This window comes from Sciurus carolinensis, chromosome 16, assembly GCF_902686445.1.
Source record: "Sciurus carolinensis chromosome 16, mSciCar1.2, whole genome shotgun sequence".
Classification (NCBI taxonomy): domain Eukaryota; kingdom Metazoa; phylum Chordata; class Mammalia; order Rodentia; family Sciuridae; genus Sciurus; species Sciurus carolinensis.
Genome location: NC_062228.1, coordinates 676,762 through 697,378, shown reverse-complemented (window position 1 = coordinate 697,378; position 20,617 = coordinate 676,762). Strand labels below are relative to the sequence as shown.

Sequence of the window (20,617 nt, the reverse complement as noted above, 5' to 3'; positions counted from 1 at the left end):
AGACCCCTGGTCGCTCAGGCTCTGGAGCTCTCCTTACACCTCACTTCCTGTCCTGGAACCCCCTCCCACAGTGGCCCCTCTAAGCAGCTCTCAACTCCTAAAGGCTCTACCAGGCCGCTGCACCTCTGGGCCACTCCAGCGGCCCCGGACAGGAGTTCGGCTTGTCCAGGAAGTGCCCTGGGGTGGGACTTGGCACAGCCTTCAGAAATAGACAGACGGCTCACGTCCAGCTGGGGCCCTGAGAACTGAGCCTGGGCCAGTCCTGTCTCCAGGTCTGGAGAGCTGCGTGTGCTGCCTGGGGTCTAATGAGGTGATCCAGGGCTGGGCAAGGACAGTGGAGGAGGCAGCCCTGGCGGGACTGAGCTCTCTCCTTAGAAGGCTGTGTTTTCCAATTGCTTCCAACAATGCATCTAATTCCAGAAAGCATGTGGCCAGGACAGGGCAAGGGCCTGTGAGGGCCCCCCGGGGCAGGGGGAGACCTGCTCTTGAGGGAGTGTGCCCAATCCGACCTGCATGTCTCTCCCACCTTCTGCAGGTGACCCCAGGGTTTGAAGAGAAGGAAGGGGAGCTGCAGGTCAAGGGACCCTCTGTGTTCCGAGAATACTGGGACAAACCAGAAGAGACAAAAAGTGCATTCACCTCGGACGGCTGGTTTAAGACAGGTAGGACCAGCCCTGCAGGGGCTGTCGTCCCTCAGGAGGAGGTCGGAGCCCACCACTCGCCTCCCTTTCCTGCCACACACATGCACACTCAGCATCTCAGTCCCACACACTCCTTCCTGGTGGTCCTGCGGCCCCTGCCCCGCAGCAGCCTCGCCCACCTCGGGTCAGGGTCACCTGACTGTGGTCTGTGTGGCTTTGTAGAGGATGCAGCAGATACTGAGTTGCTTTTGTTGGTGGAGCGATTTTAGTAGGAGGACACACAAAAGGAGCCCCTGGCTCTGAGATGTGGGAGGCTGGGTACTTTTTCTCTTTGCCTACCTTTTGTGTGAACATGGTTTATCTTATGATTCTTAAGGTAATATTTTTCAAAAAGAGAGACCTGTTTTCACACATTATGGTTTGCTAGCCAGTGTGACAAAGTGGCTTATTCCCTACTACTGTGGGGCAGCAGCATCAGGCAGGGCAGGCATCAGGGTGGTCTGGTGCATCTGAGAGGAAGAGGCGGTAGAGAAAAGGAAGCTGCAGCCACACCAAGTGCAGCCCTCAGCCTGGTTGTCCCAACAGACCCTGAGCGCTCCAGCTTCTCAGCCCACCAGACCAGCATAGTCAACAGGCAGCAGGGTCCAGCATCCTGGAGGCCTGAGGTCACTGAATGACAGAGGCCAAGGACTCAGCCACCTGAAGGTCTGTGTGCAGTTGAGGGAGCCCTGGGTGGAAGGGCAGGTGAGGGTCCTTCCTGCCGAGGAGCAGGGGACACCCAGGAGCTGCTGCATGCCCCCAGCACCTGGGGCCCTTGGGGCCCATCCGTGGTCTGGCTGTTCACCTCTCAGCCAGTGGCTCTGGCCTCACTCAGGCAGGCGGTGAGGCCAGAGAGAGCAGCACAGATGGGCAGGCAGAGGGCTGGGCGCGCTGGTGGGCAGGCGCACGAGCTGCTTGGAGGTTTGCAGACGGAGCCTCCCGCGAGCCCCAGGACAGGTTGCTGCCCCAAACAGCTCCACACACACCACCTTGCCAGTGTCGGGTCGCCAGGGTGTGGTTAGCTTGTGATTAGCCTGCCAGGTCCCCCAAGTCTCCTGCTAGGCAAGCTCTCTGGTGGAGGCCAACCTGCCCTGGGTTGTCCTCAGTGACCACTGGGAATGCTGCTTTTGAACTTGCGCTTTCCCGAGGCCCGAGCCCCGGGCAGTCCTATTGGGGCCCTGGCTGGCTTCCATGAAGTCTCCTTCTCTTTTATTCCTTTATTTTAAAATGAAGATAAAACATGTTGTTTTTCCTGTCCCCCTTTAAAAGCACAGGAGCCCAACAGTGCGGGTTTTGCCGAAGCTGGGGCCTGGAGCCTCTGGGCGACGGGCGTGGGGCATTCAGCTGAGGGAGCAGCTCGTTAGTTACTGTGAGCAGCCGTCTTCGGGAGAAGACGATTTTAAATTCCGCTTAATTTCACCGTAACGTCCCACAAACAGGAAGGGAGTGTGTGTGTCTAGCTGGCTCTTGGGGGTGAGGCCTGGGAGCCGCACGCCTTTGTCACAGGCCATTAGTGATGCAGCCTGCCTAACGAGAGCCTCAATCAGCTCGCAGCTGCTGCTCCTGCAGGGGAGCGTGACATTAGCGGGAATCAGGGCAGATTAGACTTAACCCTTTCCCTGGCCAGCCCCTCCTGCCACAGGGCTTCTGGCAGGAGCCGGAGAGTCACCTCAGTGGCCTCCGTGGGTCCACCTGATGCCTCTGCCCTGGGAACAGGCAGGGAGCTCCTCACAGGCCCCCTGGTCTCCAACCTGTGCAGCCAGGAAGGGAATTTTCCCTGGAACAGTCCCTGAAGCTTCTCCAGGCTCACTCCACCCAGGCCTGTTCAGAGCACCAGGCTTACCTGTCGCCAGGCAGGCAGGTGACCCCAGGAGCTGGGAGTCCTGTGGTCTTTAATTAAGCTTCTACCTGGCAAGTGCCAGGAGCAAATGGCAGCTCATTCTGGGGTGTATTAAGGGTGGCCAGGGCTCAGGGGAGAGGATGTCTGCTCGTGTGGCTGCAGCAGGGTGGGTGGGACCTTAACAATCTGAATCCTGTCACCTGTGTAGTGATAGCCAGCCAGGGAGGGAGTGGGTGTCCTTGAGAGCAATGGCCAGGTCCCAGGGGACTCAGGGAAGTGCCAGGGGAGGTGGGGCAGCATCCTACTCAGGAAGAGGGTGGAGGGCTGCTCCCGCAGAGAGAAGCCCCTGCCCCCTGGCACTAAGCTGAGTGCAGGACACAGGCATGCATGCCACGTCAGGGGGACACAGGGACACAGGCAAGGGTGCCGTGTGAGGGGACAGGCATGGATGCCACGTCAGGGGGACACAGGGACACAGGCATGGGCGCCATGTGAGGGGACAGGCATGGATGCCACGTCAGGGGGACACGGGGACACAGGCATGGGTGCCATGTGAGGGGACAGGCATGGATGCCACGTCAGGGGGACACGGGAACACAGGCATGGGTGCCATGTGAGGGGACAGGCATGGATGCCACGTCAGGGGGACACAGGGACACAGGCATGGGTGCCATGTGAGGGGACAGGCATGGATGCCACGTCAGGGGGACACGGGGACACAGGCATGGGTGCCATGTGAGGGGACAGGCATGGATGCCACGTCAGGGGGACACGGGGACACAGGCATGGGTGCCATGTGAGGGGACAGGCATGGATGCCACATGCAGGGGGACACGGGGACACAGGCAGTGTCCACCTGCGGCTTTCACCCTGTGGCATGTGGCTGCCTGCTGGCCGCTGCCTGCTGGCCATGTTGGTCTGCAAGCCTGCAGACCTTCACCCTGTGCTCCTGCATGGAGCTCGGTGAGTGCAGCCTGTAGAGCCCATGGGAGGTTGTGGCCACCAGCCGTGGGCCCACCTGAGACTGGGCTGAAGTGGGCTTCTGCTACGCCTGCCCTGTCATCAGGCCTGCAGGTGGGGGTCTGCAGTAGGGTCCCTCCAGGAGGGCGAGGCACCCGCAGGGGCCGGCATGCTGACAGAGCCCTGGAAGCTGGGCGTCCTGGCCACCGCAGCCCAGAGCAGGCTGCACGAACCACAGACACAGGTCTCCGGGCACCTGGGACACATGGGGAGCTCGCAGCCCCCAGGCTCAGCCTGCACCTCCACCTGGGCACCCCGGGAGCGGCTGGCCCTCCATAGCCGCCATGCATCTCCGCCGGCGCTGAATGTGGCCCCCGCGCGTCTCCGCGGCACTGGTGTGACGCGGGCTTCCTGTTGCTCTTCTGACTGGTCCCCCCCAGCGTACTCCATCTTCAGCGTGTTGGGAGGCTGTCGATTTTTGGATCAGCGTCACGTTCAGCCAGACCCTTGTTGCGATCCCCTTGGGCGTAGCGTTTTCCCTGGGTTCTCCCGGACCTGCAGGACTGCCATTGGAGCAGCGCCAGGGCCTGCACTCTGATCCGGCATCCTGCTTGTCCTTGCTGCGTGCGGCCAGGGATTGAACCCAGGGGTGCCTAACCGCTAAGTCAGTCCTTTTTAATTTTTGTTGAGAGACGGGGTCTTGCTGAGTTGCTCAGGGCCTAAGGCTGAGGCTGGCCTTAAACTTGCACTCCTTGCCAGCCCTTACCTCGGCTGGTCCTGCAGTGGTCACAGGCGCCTCCCTGCCAGCTGGGTGGACGTTGCCTGGTGTGCCAGAGGGGCCTGGGCTCCACTGGCCAAGAGAACCTGGGTCCCTGCTTCTCAGGCGCCACCCCAGGCCCACAGGGGCTGCCCTGGGGGCCGTGCTGTTCTTGGCCACTCACACGTGTGGTTCCGGCCTCCAGTTTTCAGCACCACTGCTTCTACTGCCAGAGGAGAGCCTCTGTGCATGGCTGGCCCGGCAGCTGTGGGCGAGGCGAGCAGCCCTGCAGAGTATCACGCACCCCTTCCCGTCCGTTCTGTGCCTTCTGGGACCTTCCTTGGTCTATAACCCACAGGGGTGGGTCCAGGGGTCTCCTGCTTGGCAGAGTGACAGCTGGCTCCTCCCTTGCCATGGGTACCGCCTTCTTCTGGAGCCTGAGACTCATGACTTTAGCCTCTGCCCCAGAAGACAGGGTGGGCCTTGGTGGGCTTGAGGCTGCCGAGGGACAAGAGGGCGCAGGCAGACGTGGCAGGGTGGTCTTGGGAATGGTGGTTCCAGGTTCCTCCAGGCTTCAAGGACCAACGGCCCAGGTCCTTCGGCAGGACAGTGCCCTCTCCTGTCATCTGCAGGGCAGGACCTCCCGGCCAGTCATGAATCCCGACCTCGCGGGCAGTACACACTGTCCCCAGTGAGGCCCCACAGCAGGGCGGCTGCCCGCTAGTCCTCCCATACACCCAGGGTGGGACCTAGGCTTGGAGAGGGTGTTTTAACCCTGCAGGCAGAGCTGTGGATCGGCTCTGGCCAACAGCAGTGCCTAAACCAGTGTCTGCTCTGCGTCTGCCACAACCCCCGGCTGCCCGTCGGGCCGAGGGGAGAGACGTGGGGGAGACCGAGTCCAGGACCATGGGCTTCGAAGACCGCCTGCCGTGGAGAGCCGCCTTGGCCGGGCACAACTGCGCTGTGGAGCCTGCTGCACCGGCACCGGCCTCTCCCCTGGGACGCGGTCGGACCTTGGCTTCAGCGCCCCCGGCCCTGGTTGGGGGGTTGGAGCTCGGAAGGACAGACCCGCCTTTTCCCTGTGGCAAGGACACAGCAGAACTTCCTGTGCACACGGAGCCAGGCAGCTGGGGACGAGCAGGACTGGCTCTCAGGCCCAGGCACTCCACGCTGAGAGGTCAGGGAGTCACACAGCCTGGGAGGTTCAGAGGAGCTCAGGCTGGGAGGCACCGTGCTCGGCAGAAAGGAGCATGGCATCTGTGGGCATCTGTGCACAGCCAGGACGCAGGTGGAGCCTCCAGCCCGCAGGCCCAGAGGGACGTGGGATTTCGTGGCCATGGGACATCTGCCCCTGCACCCCAAGGAGGCTCCAGAGTGGCCGCAGAGAGCAGGGTGCACCATGGAAGGCAGTGTGGGGGCCCTGCTGGGCTGAGGCGGGCTCACTGCCTCCCCACCATCCTGGGTTAGAAAGGATGCTGCCAGCACCGCGACCGGGTGTGCCCAGAGCCTCTGCTCCGGCAGAGCCCACCTCAGCCTCCCAGGCTCAGCCCTCGACCTGCTGCACCTCCCTGCTGCTGCCAGGAACCCACAGGGCCTTCTGACGGGCAGCAGCCTTCCCTGACCACAACCCAGGTCCTGGGAGCCAGGTGGTGCCCTGTCCATCTGGCTGTGTGAGCAGCTGCCGTCCAGAGGGGCGGTGCCCTCCCACAGTGCCATCCCGAGGAGAAGGCGCAGGCGCAGGCTCAGCACACCTCCAGCCCAAGCTCCCTGGCCGTGGCAGAGACGTGTGCCCGTCACCTCAGGCCACCCCGTCCTGAGCTGCCGACCCTGCATTCGCACATTGACTGTGCCAGGGTGCTGCTGCCTCAGCACCGGGAAGCCAAGGGCTCGGTCGGCCTGGAGCGGGCACCGTAGGCTGCCCCTTCTGAGCCCGATCGTGCCCAGCACCAAGGCGCTGCCGCCACCACGCTCCAGAAGGCCTAGGTCCCACTCGGGCCACCGTGGGGCTGGCAGGAGACCCCAGGCCAGCTGCCAGCTCCACATCTGACCCCACGGTGACCTGGCCATTCAGCAGAACTGGGGAGTCCAGCGGTCACCTGGAGCTGTGGCCACAGCTGTGTCTCCACGGCCAAGGTCGGGGCGGCCAGGCATGGCGCGGGCAGCCGGAGCCACACAGGCAGGGCTGACGCACTGTCTTGCCAGCCGCGGGGAAGCTGCGACCCGCGACCGCAGGGCACACACACTGGGGGCAGGGCACAGTCTGCAGAGCAGGGGGCTTCGTGGTGGTGTCCCCACTGGAACCTCACGGAGCCTGAAGAGGTCAAGGGACTGTTCGCACCCAGGGCACAGGCCGCCCTTGCTCTCCAGCCCCACGCCTGGCCTGGCCGCATGCTCACGGCGCGTGTCCAGGGACGGTTCAGTAGTGCCCACCGTGTGTCTGTCCACCTGAATGCCAGGCTGCGTCTGGCCTGTCCAGCAAAGCCCACGCTCAGCACTGCCTGCAGGCCTCCTCCTCAGCTTCTGGATTCTGGGGCCTTGGAAGGCTCGAGGCTTGATTTCCTGCCTCCTGCCTCCCAGTGAACTGCCAGCAAGGTGCCTCCATCAGCTCGGCCTGAGCCAGTCCTTGCTGCCGAGGGCAGGAGCTGCCTCACAGAGCTGAGTCCTGAGCGTCCCCAGGGCCTTCTGTTGCCTCTCCACACCTGTCCTCATCCTCTGCCCCTCCTGTGTGTGAGCGTCACCCTGGTCCTTCCCCCACAGGGCCTGGCCTCTCTGACTCCAAGGCCCTTCCTCCCTGGGAACATCCTCCCTGCCCATCCCCAACCTTCACGGCCCCGTGTCTCAGCAGTGAGGGGCCGAGTCTCAGGAGACCCCAAGGGCTGAGGGAATGCACGTGCCCGCTGATGGCTGGCACTGCCCAGAACCCATCTCAGCCCCGTGTGAGTGAAGCCGTGGGGTGGCCCCTCTGGAGCCTGTGTGTGACTCTTGTCTTCGCCCCACAGGCTCCCGCTGGGGAGCTGTCACAACAGAGGACACCAGGAGAGTGTCCTTGGAACCTCACAGGGAGGGGCAGGAACAGTCTGGGAGGCCCAGTCCAGGGCAGGGCAGTGCTCCCCACGCTGTCCCCCACACAGGCATCTGGATGACTGGAGCCCGAGGGGAGCCCAGTCGGGGAGCCCAGACCAGGCACTCCTCCCCAGGGGCAGAGAGCAGCTTGAGGCTGGGGCAGGAGAGCCAGCGCCAGGGCGTTTGTTGGCTTGGGAAAGCCATCCACCAGCCAGGGCTGCCACTCCTAGGATCCCAGTGACTCGGGAGGCTAGGGCAGGAGCATCACTAGTTCAAGGCCAACCTCGGCAATGCAGCTAGACCTTGTCTCAAGAAGTAAGGGCTCGAGATGAAGCTCGGTGGTAAATGCCCTGGGTTTAATCCCCGGTACCCCCCCCCCCACAGAAAAGAAAAGGGGCTGGGGTGGGCTTGGTGGTAGGGCCCCCTGGGGTCCGATCCCCTAGAGAGAGGCTGCGGGAAGGCTGCCTGGTCCCAGTGGGGGTGGCTGGAGCCAGGCCACAATGAGGCCGGGAGGAGGAGCGAACATCAGGACGGGCTGTGTCCACCCACCCCTCAGCCCACCCTGTGTCCTTTCCTGCAAGCCAGTGCCCACAGGCAGGCTGCCCCAGGACAAGGATGAGGCCACCCACCCGCTGCTTCTGCCTCCCTCTGCAGAGCTGCCGTGCTAGAGGGTCACCTGGGGCCTGGTCTCCTCCATGCCATGAACGAACCTGGAGCCCGTCCAGCCGCCCATCGTCTTACTTAGTAGACAGGCGCATGCCCCAAGCTGCAGGCCACTAGCTGGGCAGGAGATGGAGGGTGCCGGGTGTCTGCAGTGGTGGACTGTGAGGTAGTCATGGCCCGCTCCAGCTCGTAGCCCCCCAGGAAGGGAGCCTGTTCCCAGACCAGGGACCACGCGCATCTACAGGCATGCCACACAGACACCGGCGTTCCCCACCTATGAGGCCACTGTGGGCAAGGTGCAGCCCTCCCTGGCCCTGCCCCTGGCCTCCCTACCCTATGGCTGAGCGTCCAGACCTCAGAGGTCCTGGGATCCTGGGGAGGAGCCAGTGGGTGGTGGTGTTTCAGGTGGTAGAGGTCAGGGGTGAGGGCAGCACCCCCATCAGGAGGAGGGCTTTGACCCTTGGGAGGTCAGGAGGGCTGTGATGTGCCTGTTCGTGCCCAGGACCGGTCGGCATGTCCTGCAGACCCTCGACAGGCGGGGCAGCCAGGCTCTGCTGGGCTCCACGGCGCTGCCCCGGCACCCTCCTGCAGGGTCGTCCTGAGTCGGGGTCTGCCGTCAAGCTTGGTGTGCAGTGGGCGCAGAGGTGCTCCTCACCAAGGATCACCAGTGGCCGTTGATGGCTTTGGCAGGAGGGGCCCACACGCTGCCAGAGCAGGGTGTCGCAGGCCTGTGCCCACTGGCTCCCGGCATGTCGTGGGCACCGCCTCAGCCCCCCAGGCACAGGGCAGGGGAGTGTGGATGAGACGTGAGTGACGGAAGTGGCCCCCATGGGAAGGGAGCATGGATGCCAGGGGCGGGCGGCCATGGTGACCACCAGGAGCCCGAGGTTTCCTCCTGTGACCAGGTGCACCTGGTTACTCTGGGGACGTCACCAGAGCCTGCTCTTCCAGGAGACACAGCCGTGTTCAAGGATGGCAAGTACTGGATCCGAGGTCGGACGTCAGTGGACATCATCAAGACCGGAGGATACAAAGTCAGTGCCCTGGAGGTGGAGCGGCACCTGCTGGCCCACCCCAGCATCGCCGGTGAGCAGATGCAGGCTGCCCGGGGGACACTGTCCCTGCTCGACTGAGCAGTCGGGGCCAGGGGAGCCTTCCTACTGCCAGCCAGGTTCCCTGTGAAGTGCCCCTCACCAGGACGCAGGCTGTGGTGGATCCTGAGCTGCTGCCCGCCATGCCCAAGGCTGGCTTCCAGGTCTGACCAGGGTGCATTCCCTCCTGCAGGACAGTGGGGAAGACCAGAGCAGCCCCACAGCCAAGGGCAGCGAGCAGGGCCTTTCCCAGGACTTGCTCCAAGACCGTGTGACTGGGGGGGCTGCTGTCCACTGTCCGCATGGCCGCAGCCGCTTGACCTCCCAGGAGTCCCAGCCTATCCTTCTGTCCTCAGATGTGGCCGTGATTGGAATTCCAGATGTGACATGGGGCCAGCGGGTCACGGCTGTGGTGACTCTTCGAGAAGGACACTCACTGTCCCACAGGGACCTCAAGGAATGGGCCAGGTAGGGCCAAGGCACAGGATGGACTGTCCTGGGGACTGGGGGGGACAGGGTGGACCATCCTATGAACTGAGAAGAGCAGGGGTGGATCATCCTAGGGACTGGGAAGGGCAGGGATGGACCCTCCTGGGGACTGGGAAGGGCAGGGATGGACCCTCCTGGGGACTGGGAACAGGTGGACTGTCCTGGAGTCTGAGGAGACAGCCCTGGGTCTTGGCACTTGGGAGGTGGACATGAGGAGCGGCCAGGCCAGCAGGGAGGCCATTGGGTGGCGCTGTCTCTGCGTGCAGGTCTGGAGAGAGGACACCCTTGCCCAGAGGCTATGGGGGCAGAAAGGCCTGTTCCTGGACCTGCCGTCCCTGCTTTAGGTTAAATCCCAGATCAGCGGCAGGCCCTCCCCCAGACCCCTCCTCCTGAACCACAGCCGCCTGGAGGCCCCTCCCCACACTCCCCTGCCCCATCCCATCTCCCTCAGAGCTGAGGTGTCTGGCCTGTCCAGGACAAGCCCTTGGGCAGCGGGAACCCCACTTGGTCAGAGCCGCACAGCTGGGCGGATCACAGTAGGAACCCCACGTGGCGAGGCGGGTGTGGGGCTGCTGGTGGCTTTGGTGAAGTGGGTACTTGTTTCAGAGGAGCACAGGAGCGCCTGGTGCTGGGCGGAGGTCTCCTCAGCCTCTGGCTCCGGCCTGCCGTCTGCACCCTGCCTCCTGGCGTCTCTGCTTCCGGTCAGGCTCCTGCCCGGCACCTGCAGGGCCCGTGTGGTCGTCAGGCTCAGTGGGGCGTGAGAAGACCCGCCAGCAGTCGCAACCACAAGGAGCGCGGCTGCGGGGAGCTGCCTGGCCATGCGGCCACGGCGAGCCGCCTGGTGGGAGCTCCACGGTACTCCACACCCTGGCAGTCCCTGCCCAGAGCCTCCCTGGAATGGGAGGAGCTGTGGGGGGACAGGCCAGCCTAGAGAGGGGTCCCCAGTCAGGACTCACAGGTCCACCTGCCCTGTGGGTCCCGGCCCCGCACCATGGGGAATGTGGAAGGGCTGCTGCACAGGTTGCTCACTGCACAGAGAAGGTCGCAGATGTGACTCACCCAAACACCACTGAATGCAGACAGCACACTTCAGTGACAAGGCCGGGCCACGTGGTCAAACCTCAGGGCTCTGCTGGTCTCAGTGGTCCACAGGCCTCAGTGGTCCACTGGTCTCAGTGGTCTCCCAGTCTCAGGGGTCTCCTGGTCTTGATGGTCTGCTGGTCTCTGTGGTCCACTGGCCTCAGGGGTCTACTGGCCTCAGGGGTCTGCCTGTTCTGCCCCAAGCTGCAGGTCTTCCTGGAGTCTGCTCAGGTCTCCAAATGCCCCGCAGAGCAAGCAGTCCCCACCCTGCCTGCCACCCCAGCCCCTTCCAGAGCACCTCTGTGGCACAGTTCTGCCGGGCACAGGCCCTAAGCAGGGCAGCCCTTCCCAGCTCCCTTGCAGGTCTCAGGAGGCAACTCCAGCTCCCCGTATTGCTCTGGTCAGGCCCGTCCCCAGGCTGTGACCCTGTCCAGGAAGCTGTGAGCTTGCCGTGGTCTTTGTGGTATTAGTGACAGACACTGGCCCCTGGCCCCTTCCTGTGGTCAGCTGCTCCCAAACTCCTGGGGAAGAGATGGGGGTGATCACAAGGCGGCTGGCCAGGTCTGGTCCCTGTGGCTGGGCACCCCGTCTGGGCCATGGGGATGTCCTGTGTCCCGGGTGGGGCCACTCAGTGGCCTCAGCTGCACTTGTCCTGCAGAGGCAGCCTGGCCCCCTACGCCATTCCCTCGGAGCTCCTGCTGGTGGAGGAGATCCCACGGAACCAGATGGGCAAGGTCAACAAGAAGGACCTGGTCAGGCAGTTCTACCCGTCGTGAGCAGAGGAGCCAGCCCGGCGGGCTCGGGGACAGAGGCGTCCCACGAGCTCCTGCCCCGCTGCCCAGGCTCCCCTGCCCTCCGTGTCCTTGCCCCAGGCCCGGCTGCTGGCCCTCCAGGGCAGGTCCCGGAGGGTCTGAGGTGCCCCAAGGGAAGAGACGAACACCTGCCCCTCACCACCTGCTCAGGGCCCTCCCCAGAGCCGCCCAGCCCTGGACACACACGGCCACCCGGTGCCCTCCGGTGGGGACAGCCTGCCGTGCCGCCAGCCGGGGTGCTCCCACTGCCCCACAGGTGGATTCCTGCCACCCTTGGGCGTCTGCTGTGCGCCAGGCAGACGTCCAGTGCTCGAGGCCACGCGGGGCCGCCCGAGTGGCGTTGCTCCCGCTCACGCAGCGCGCCTCCCGGACTGCAGTCTCCTCCGCCGCCTTCGCCTTCCCAGACCCCCCTGCCCCATGGTGCCCGTCTCCTGGGAGCGGCACGGAGCCCTTGGAGCTCTTGTCTGTGCCCGACCCCACAGACGGGCTCCTGCTGGGGGCAGCCACCGTCAGTGGCCTGGACCCCCAATCCTGCTGCCCCTCAGGAGCAGCCTGCTCTCCAAGGACATCACCCAGAGGCCTGTCTAGGCCTTCTTGGTAGCTAAGGAAAGGCCTTCCGCTGGGGAGGTCAGCTCAGGGTGCAGGGTCATCCCTCAGTCACTGGCTCCACTCTCTCTCTCACGTGGAAGAGAAATGTCCTGGAAACGTCCCTGCAGCTCTGTGCCGTGAGCCCCGGTGCGTGTCAGACACGGCCAAGGACGGTGCTCTCCCGCCAGCCCCGTCCCCAGCAGCACCAGGCTCCCCACTGCCCACGCCTTGCTCTGGCCCCGACACAGGCCCTGCAGGGAGCACGTCCTCACGACCATGCTGAGACAGACCCCAGCGCAGTGCGACCGAGCACCGTGCAGCTGCAGAGCGCCCACTTGGCTGGAAGTGCCCACACCTGCCCTGCCTGCTCTCCCGGCCTGGGCTGCTGGCAGAGGGGTCACTGGCCGTCTGCAGACAGCCCTGCTGCCATTGAGTTGGCGCCAGGAGCAGGCTGCCGTTTAATTTGTCAAAAGGAAGCAGTTCTGACCCCAGCCAGAGAGGCAGGGCACTTGAGGAGTTACTGGAAGACCAGCTCCAGTAGGTGTGGCAGTGGCTGGAGGGACGGTGGCAGGATCCTGAGGTCGTGGCCACAGCACCTCCTGTATCTGGGTGCCCGTGCAGCCTGTGGGGCCACCCCATTCTCCTTCCCCTCCTTCATCAGCACCCTGCAGGTGGGCGTCAGACCACCTTAGGAGACAGTGCTGCTGCCTCCTGGGAACAGGGACAGGTGCCAGCAGCCTCAGGATGGCCTGTGGGCCAGCCGTGCCTGTGCCCAGGAGGCCCCAGCCTGCCTCTGCACGGGCACACCAAGTTTCCTGGGGCCAGAGCCCTGCCCAGGCCCCGGGAGCCAGGAACCCTGCATCCCTCTGAGCTCTGGGCTTCCTGAGAGCATCAGCCCACCTGGGTGGTGTCAGTGGACTCAAGGAGGGTTGAGGTGTCCACCTGCTGCCCTGGCTCCTGTCCAGCACCAGGGAGCAGGACACGCCTCTGAGGAGGCCTGGGCGGGCAGGGGTGGCAGTGACGGGTTCCAAGACAGCAGCAGCCCAGTGTGTTGGGAGGACCTATTGGACAGCTGTGCAAGCCTGTAGGTGGCACCAGATGCAGCCCAGGTGGCCCTGCAGAGAACATGGCCACCAGGGCCGTCTGCTCACGTCTTGCACAATGTGCGGTGTGCACACCAGCCCCTCCCTCCTGGCTGCCCTAACCCTAACCCTAACCCCAACCCCAACCCCAACCCTAACCCTCCCTCCTGGCTGCCCTAACCCTAACCCTAACCCCAACCCCAACCCCAACCCCAACCCTCCCTCCTGGCTGCCCTAACCCTAACCCCAACCCCAACCCCAACCCCAACCCCAACCCTAACCCTCTCTCCTGGCTGCCCTAACCCTAACCCCAACCCCAACCCCAACCCTAACCCTCCCTCCTGGCTGCCCTAACCCTAACCCTAACCCCAACCCCAACCCCAACCCTCCCTCCTGGCTGCCCTAACCCTAACCCCAACCCCAACCCCAACCCTAACCCTCTCTCCTGGCTGCCCTAACCCTAGCCCCAAACCTAACCCTAACCCCAACCCCAACCCTAACCCCAACCCCAACCCTCCCTCCTAACTGCCCTAACCCTAACCCCAACCCCAACCCCAACCCCAACCCCAACCCCAACCCCAACCCCAACCCGCAGGCCGGCCGCAGCGGCCGCCTCCTTCCTGGTGCCACGCCTCTGCTGGGTGGGATGCTCCCCATTGCCTTTGTCGGTGAGCCTCGGGTGCTGTCATGCAGCTCTTGGTGCCCCCTCTAGAACCTTCCCAAGCCAGAGCAGACCACTTGCTCTTGCCCCGGACACTAGCCTGGGTGGGCTCTGGGGTCAGTGTCCCCTCATGGGCCATGGAACAGGTCAGAGCAGCCTCCATCCCATGGGGTGGAACAAGCATGTCGCTGCCACAGGAGCCACAGCGTGGCGCAGGGTTGGCTGGCCAAGGAGGTCAGCACCAGATGGTCATGACTCACACACAGCTGGTGCCGTGGGGGCCACAGGAGGAGGGACGGGCAGTCCTACGAAACTGCTGACCCTGTGTGCTGTCTTTTCCAAGAAGCAGTTGACCTGCAGCCCTGCCTGGCCTTGGTGGACAGGATGGGTCACAGTCCTCGGCAAACTGCCCATTCACTGCAGGAGAAAGGCAGGCCGAATGAGGTCCCTGGGAGGAGCCCGAGCTACTCCGAGGGGAGACTTGCCCGCAGGTCCCAAGACCCTCCCGGTCACCAAATCCAGAAGAATGCACAGTAAAGCCTCCAAGAAGAACTGGTCAGCGTGGGCCAAGGGGACCAAGAGTGGCCATGGTCGCAGAGGCTTAAAAGTCTGATGTCGCCCTGCTGCCAGTCAAAAGTCAAGAGGCGGGCCTGGGCGGGACTCTGGAAACTTCCCAGGGACCCCCAATAAAACTGGAGTGCAGGAGAGGCACGCTGTCCCTCTCATCTCTGAGAGGACCCCTCTGTCCCTCGAGAGTGTCCCCTTCCCCATCTCTTCAGTAAACTCACCCCTGTTGCTCCCAGTGATGAATCTCAAATCTTTCTGACTCGATCACAAAAACTGGGGTTTGAAGAGGGGTCCTCGCGCTGCCTCAGTCTCCGTGAGGACAGCAGCAGAGCCCCAGAGCCTCTGCTCCGCCGGCGCAGCTGTTGGTGAAGGCCGGGAGCGCGGCTGGGCAGCTGCAGGTAGAGCAGGCCCCGCGCCACACTGGCAAGGCTGGCTCTGCCCACCACGGGTGGGGGGCTTGCTGGGCCACGCACCCCCGAGTTCTGGGTCCTCTCAGGGTGGGCATGGGCTCCCCGTGTCCTGCACAGACCTGATGGACACGCTGCAGTGCCTCCTGTGGGGGCTTCACACTTCCAGGGAGGGGGCCTTGGGGTGCTTTGCAGATGAGACAACTGAGATGGAGCCAGCGACTGTCCCTGGCCATCCCAGGGCCCGAGAGGAGAGGACTGGCACGGAAGCGGTGCTGCTTGCGTCCAGGGCCCTTCCCCTTGGATGAGGTTGGACATAGGTGACCAGGCTAGCCCTGTACCCACAGGGAAACCGAGGCAAAGCTCACCCTCTGTGGGAGCTGGGGTAGTGGGCCAGTGGCCCAGAGGGAGTGGTGTCCGGCACAGCAGGAGGTGAGCCTGGGCAGGAGCAGGAGCAGGCGGGAGCACCGAGGGATGCCCTGCTGGAGTCTCCGGGTGGTCAAGGACTGAGCCTGCCCAGGGGTCTCAGGAGGAAGGACTGTCCGCTGCTCAACTGGCAGCTCTGCTGGCCAGGCCCCGATGCCTTGGGCACACTGACCCCTCACTGCCCCGTTTCCCTGCAGGTGCTGACGGTGGCTTTGGGACAACGGAGGGGCAGGCTCCTGGTGTGGCCTCCTGCCCAGTCCTGGCATCCAGGCCATCCCCTGCCCTCTAGCGTGTGATGCAGTCTCTCAGCACAGCGGGCAGCCCCAAGCCCAGCCTGTGCCCACATGCACTTGGGCATGGCCAGCACCATCCACTCACTCCTTGGGCTCTGGCAGTGCCCACTTCAGTCTCCGTCCTCCACAGGACTCTCCTGGACCTGTGAGAGGAGCAAGCTCCTGTGCAGCAGTGGCCAGGGCGTGTGCAGGCTCTGGCAGGAGTGGACCACAGGACACAGGCTACATAGCTGGCCTCCTGCTTTGTGCTGTTGATGTCCACACAGGGGCAGGCCCAGCCCAGGTGGCCCTCGCCTGGGTCCTCTGGAGATGAGGTGGTCCCTGCCCCCCATCATGCACACAACTCTTGGCTACTCTGACACCACAGGCCAGCAGGTGGGTGCCAAAGCCCTTCTCAACGCGAAGTCAGTTGCCCTTCTGGGTTGTGACCTGCGAGCTGGGCAGCTCGGGCCTGCCCTGCAGCACCGTCCCAGCGGCTCCGGCTGTTGGGCCTGGTTGCCAACCCACAGCCTGGGACCTTATTTCCAAGACCGGAACCTAAAGGCTCTGAGAACCGGAGTTTTTGTTTGGTCTTGTTTTTTGACTGCAGCAAAACTCATGTGGGAAAGGAAGTGGCGCTGGATGCCTGGGGCCCCTCCTGGTCTGCAGGCCACTCAGGGACCCAGGGAGCAGCCCGGACCCTGCCAGGCGCCTGTCAAGTGTGCCTTTGAAACATCCTAGTGGCTCTGGGTCCCAGTGCCCTTCTTGCCGGGGGCATGGATAGGGACTGGACCTGTCTTAGGTGACCTTTTGCAGGGTGGCTCAAGTGGCTGCCCACGCCTGCTGGGCTCTGCTCCTGGGTCAGTGTGGTCAGCCCACATGCAGCTTGGGCCTTCTGGTCCCTGTGGTCCCACAGTCCTCCTCCCGGGTCTCGCTGGGGCCCTGCTGCCCTCCCTGGCCTGTGTGGCCTCTGACGCTGCCCTCCAGCCGTTGGCACTCCCACCGGGTGGTCTCTTGGCCACAAGCCACCTGGGGGCAGTTTCCAGCCTGAACATTGTATCTGTGGTGCTCTGCTGGTCCTGCCAGTCCAGAGGACGCGGCCACCAGCTCCAGTCCTTGGACGCTTGGGCTCCTCTTGTGTCCTTTCATTCCAGGAAGAACCGGCGTCGCCCAGTCACGGGTGGGGCAGCTCCGGCTCCCGCGGCGGGCCCAGGTCTGGCCGTCTCCCCGTCCAGGCAGACTGCCGTGCCTGTGCTCCTGCGGGTCGCTGTCCAGGGCCCTCCACGTCGGGGCCACGCCCCAGCCCTCTTATTACTGAGTCGCCCAGGCTGGCCTGGCGTGGCCCTCCTGCCTGGGCCTCCCGGGTGCCTGGGCTCAGGTGCAGCCCGCTCCTGGCCCAGGCTGGCATCAAGATGGTCGCCCTTCGCACTCCTTCCTCTCCGCCTCCACTGTGCCTTCGTTTCGTGTGTCTTTAATCCAGTCAGAGGACGGCCTTTGGCCAGCAGGCCACATCTGTCCACTGTGCTCACACTGCGCCTGCTGTCTCAGGGCTTCCTCGTTCCCTCCCCTTCGCTGTATTAATGACACTCTGACATGGAGTGACCTGACTGCCCAGCCCTTGCCTCCAGCTCACCCTGCCCCAAGGAGAGCGTCGAGGGCCGCGCACTGCTCACAGGAAGCCAGGAGATGGGCAGTCACAGAAAGGCCCCTGGCAGGGGGCACGCGAGGGCCCTGGGGGCTCGCAGCGAGTTTACTGCAGAGCCAGGGATCAGTCAGGGCAGAGCAAAGGCCAGAAAGGGCAGCTGCCCATGGGAGGACCCCAGGCAGATGGCAGCTGAGGACAGTGACCTGAGGTGGCCATGGAGCAGTGTGGGGAGTGTCCAGCATGGGGACCTGGGGAGGGTCCAGAATAGACTAGGTATCCAGCCTGCAGCCTGGACAGAGGAGGAAGAGCAGGGGAGAGAAGAGGGGCAGGTGAGGGCCAGGTCCACACACGATGACCTGCCAGGAGCAGGTTCTGCTGACCAAGGTGGCCAGCCCCAGGCAGGTGTGCATGTCACCAGCATTCGGGGGCGGGGGTGGGGGCTGACCATCTTCGGGGAGCCTGGCTCTCTGCTAAAGGCCCAGCCTCTCTGGACAGCCTGACCAAGCAGTTTCCAAGGTCAGCTCAGGCCCAGGTGAGGTCAGGAGGCCTCCCTGCACAGTGCCAGAGCCCTACCAGCACCTGGTCAGCACCTGGTCAGCACCTGGTCAGCTCTCTGTGGACTTGGAGCCTTGCCCATCTGTGAGTTTGGCTACTGCATCTGGAACACTGGACCTGGTGGGAGACGTCAGCACCTCTGCTGGCCCAAGTCCACTCTGTCTGGACAATGAGGACAGCAGGACACACCCTGGCCTCTGAGCCCTGTGACCCTCTCCCCCAGATGAGCACAGCCTTTCTACTTGGCTCTGTGACCCAGGAAGGACTGGAGATGGACCCTGCTTCCTGGCCACAGGGTCATTCCAGAAAAACCCGGGAAGGCCGGCAGAACTGGACCCTCTCCCAGGGCTGCAGACAGGAGTAGGCAAAACACCCGCGACGGGGACTCTGTCGCAGGCTCATCTCACCTGAACGTCACTAACGTGCCTGATGCGGCTTGGGAGTCTGCTCCCGGACGTGTCCCCATCTGCTTGGTGTTGACTGAGACAGCAGCGCAGCTCCGGGCAGAGGGCTGGGATGGCAGGCAGCCCAGGCCTCTGCCCACCCTGTTCTTGCAGAGGGGCAGGTCCAGCTAGGCCCTGAGGAGCTGGGAGGCAGAGGAGGGCCACGGGGCCTGCAGCAGGACGAGGGGCCGTTGCACCCCTTGGGCAGCTTCTGGCAGACAGGACGAGGACCCCTCCCTCTCAGCCCAGCCACGTACTGGTCTTCCCAAACAGGCCTGGGGGATGAACTGGGATGGTGCTGGGCTCTCTTGGTGGCCGGAAGCAGTCGCTGGCCACAGCAGAGGCCTCTGCAGAGCCCTCCTTCCCCTCCTTGCTGTCACCAGAGGGGTCAGAATGAGGACAGAGGTGGTGACATGGGGAGGGAATGCTGCGAGAGGCTGGAGTGGAGGAGGGGCAGACACCCCACGCTGGGCAAGGTGGCCCAGCCCCGGGCATGGCTGGCTCAGTGTCCAGACCTGTGCTTGCTGGGCAGCGGGGGCAGCCCTCTCCTGTAAAGCTGGCCTTGCAGGCCTGCAACCACTCATGCCTCCACCTGCCATTCAGGGGCTTGTCAAACAAGCCCACCCCCAGGATTTACAAGGCAGCCCTGGCCCATCTTGGAGAGCATCCTGGTGACCTCTCTTCTCTGCCCACTCTCCACCTCATTCCCTGTCCCTACGGCCAGCCCCACCCACTGGACTTCAGAGCTGGAACAGTCCTCACCACCGACCTGGTCTGGCCTAACCCCAGAGCTAACCCTAACCCTGGCTGCCATGGCACATCCAGGGCCGGGGAGGAGCTGGCCTGGCTGCAGAGCTGATGCCAGGTGAGGCAGGTGGACCACCCACCTGCAGCCAGGGGAGGGAGTGTACGTCTCCATGTCTGGGGAGCATGTTGGAGGCCAGTGTCCTAAGATAGGGGCAGCAGCAGGAAAGAGCTCTTGACCCCTGCCCAGCTCAGCCCTGAAGTCCTGGCAAGCAAGAAGACCTGGCTGGTGGCCTCCCAACCCAGGGACACCTCTGCTGGCATCCCTGGAGCCACACTGCCCTCTGCTGTTACTGGTGGGTGCGGCAGGAGCTGTTGGACTGCACTCCTCCAGGGTGTCCTGCCTGAGCTCCCACCCCAGCACCTGGCCCGGGGTTACTATCGGCTAGGACATCCAGGAAACCAGGCGGGTTCTTGGGGATGGACCTGGGCCAGATTCACTATTCCCATAAGGAGGGCAGGTGAGGCCAGTGTCCTGCTGCCAGGCAGGACCCCCGACCCCAGCTGTCAGAGGCTTGGAGTTCAGGCACTGCCTGGCAGGAGGACTGCAGCCCCCAGGACCCTCTGATCGACTCCCTGTGTGCCAGGCTGAATGCCAGGCTCTAGACCCACCTTTCCAGTCCTCTGCCACAGGGACCTGCAGGGGCTGCCAACACCATGGGGCAACCTTTCTTGCTTCTGTGTCCGTCTGTCTGTCCATGTGTTTTGAACACTCACTACTCTTAAACAGGCTTGGCAAATGAGTCTTCTTTTGTGTGTTTCGGGAGGCCTCCTGGGTTTCTGAACATGGACAGAGCCTCCACCCCACCTGGTGGACACGGCTCTGGGCCCTCCTGCACTGTGTCCTGTGACCACCAGAGGGCGACGTGCCAATGCTAGGACGCCGTCACCACCAGCTGGTACATGGGAGACCACCAGCCCCGCAGTTCACCCCAACCCCTCTCCGTGTCCCTGGGAGGCATTTGAGGGGCAGCAAGCCCCTCTGTAGGACCCCACCACCCCTCCAGGCCTCGGGACAGGACAGGCCTCAGGCGCTGTGGTCACTGGGGCATCCCACTCTTCCTGATCTGCCCCCACCCCCTCCACTCCTGCCGTGCTGGTCTGGTCCCCATCCGCACAGCCTCCCTCCTGCCCTCCAGCCACGCTGCGCCTGGACCCTGGCGAGGAGCTGCCTTCACGCCTGGCCGGGGAGCGTCTCATCAATGAAACGGAGCCTAGCGGCGGGAGTGCCGGGCCCCGCCGCTGTAAAGCTGGGCGCCCTGCCTGGTGCCTGGGCGCGGTCGCAGCGTCGCCCGTTGTGAAGCTGCGCGCCTACACTCTGCGCGCTCACGGGGCCCCTCTGTCCTACAGCGGGGCGCAGAACTTCCCCGAGGAAACCATCGCGGCCCATTTGGTCCTGGGGAAGTTGGAAATCCGGCAGGACGACACGAGCCCCAGGCTTGGCCAGGACGTGCCTGGCTGTCCTCTGGGTCTCTCGGGTCGCGCCCGCCTCGGCCGCGCTCTCCCCACGCAGTGCACCTCCTTAGACCTAAGGCCAGCGGGCGCCTCACTGCGCCCTGGGAATGTCGGGGACGCGGGAAGACGGTCGCGGGGGCGGGCGGGAGGCCCGACGGCCGGGGCCGGCAGCGCGGGGACCGCAGCCCCGCAAGGCGGCCAGAGCGAGTGAGCCCAGCGGGGCGGACCTACCAGCCGGGTTCGGCGGGGCGGAAGAGGGTCCGCGCGGGCCCCGCCC

The 20,617-nt window shown here is 64.3% G+C and overlaps 1 protein-coding gene across 4 annotated transcripts in view; it reads left to right on the top strand.

Annotated features, from left to right (window-relative positions):
• The window catches only part of Acsf3 (acyl-CoA synthetase family member 3), a 42,968-nt gene extending 29,641 nt beyond the window's left edge, over positions 1-13,327 (top strand). For 2 of the 4 annotated variants that reach the window (XM_047529422.1, XM_047529421.1), the window contains 5 exons: positions 536-662; positions 8,915-9,049; positions 9,411-9,522; positions 10,150-10,398; positions 11,282-13,327. In XM_047529422.1, coding sequence (XP_047385378.1) covers positions 536-662; positions 8,915-9,049; positions 9,411-9,522; positions 10,150-10,398; positions 11,282-11,399 — 741 coding nt within the window. In that variant the 3' untranslated portion in view covers positions 11,400-13,327. The other 2 variants (XM_047529424.1, XM_047529423.1) reach the window with 2 other exon arrangements.
• The last annotated feature ends 7,290 nt before the right edge of the window (positions 13,328-20,617 follow it).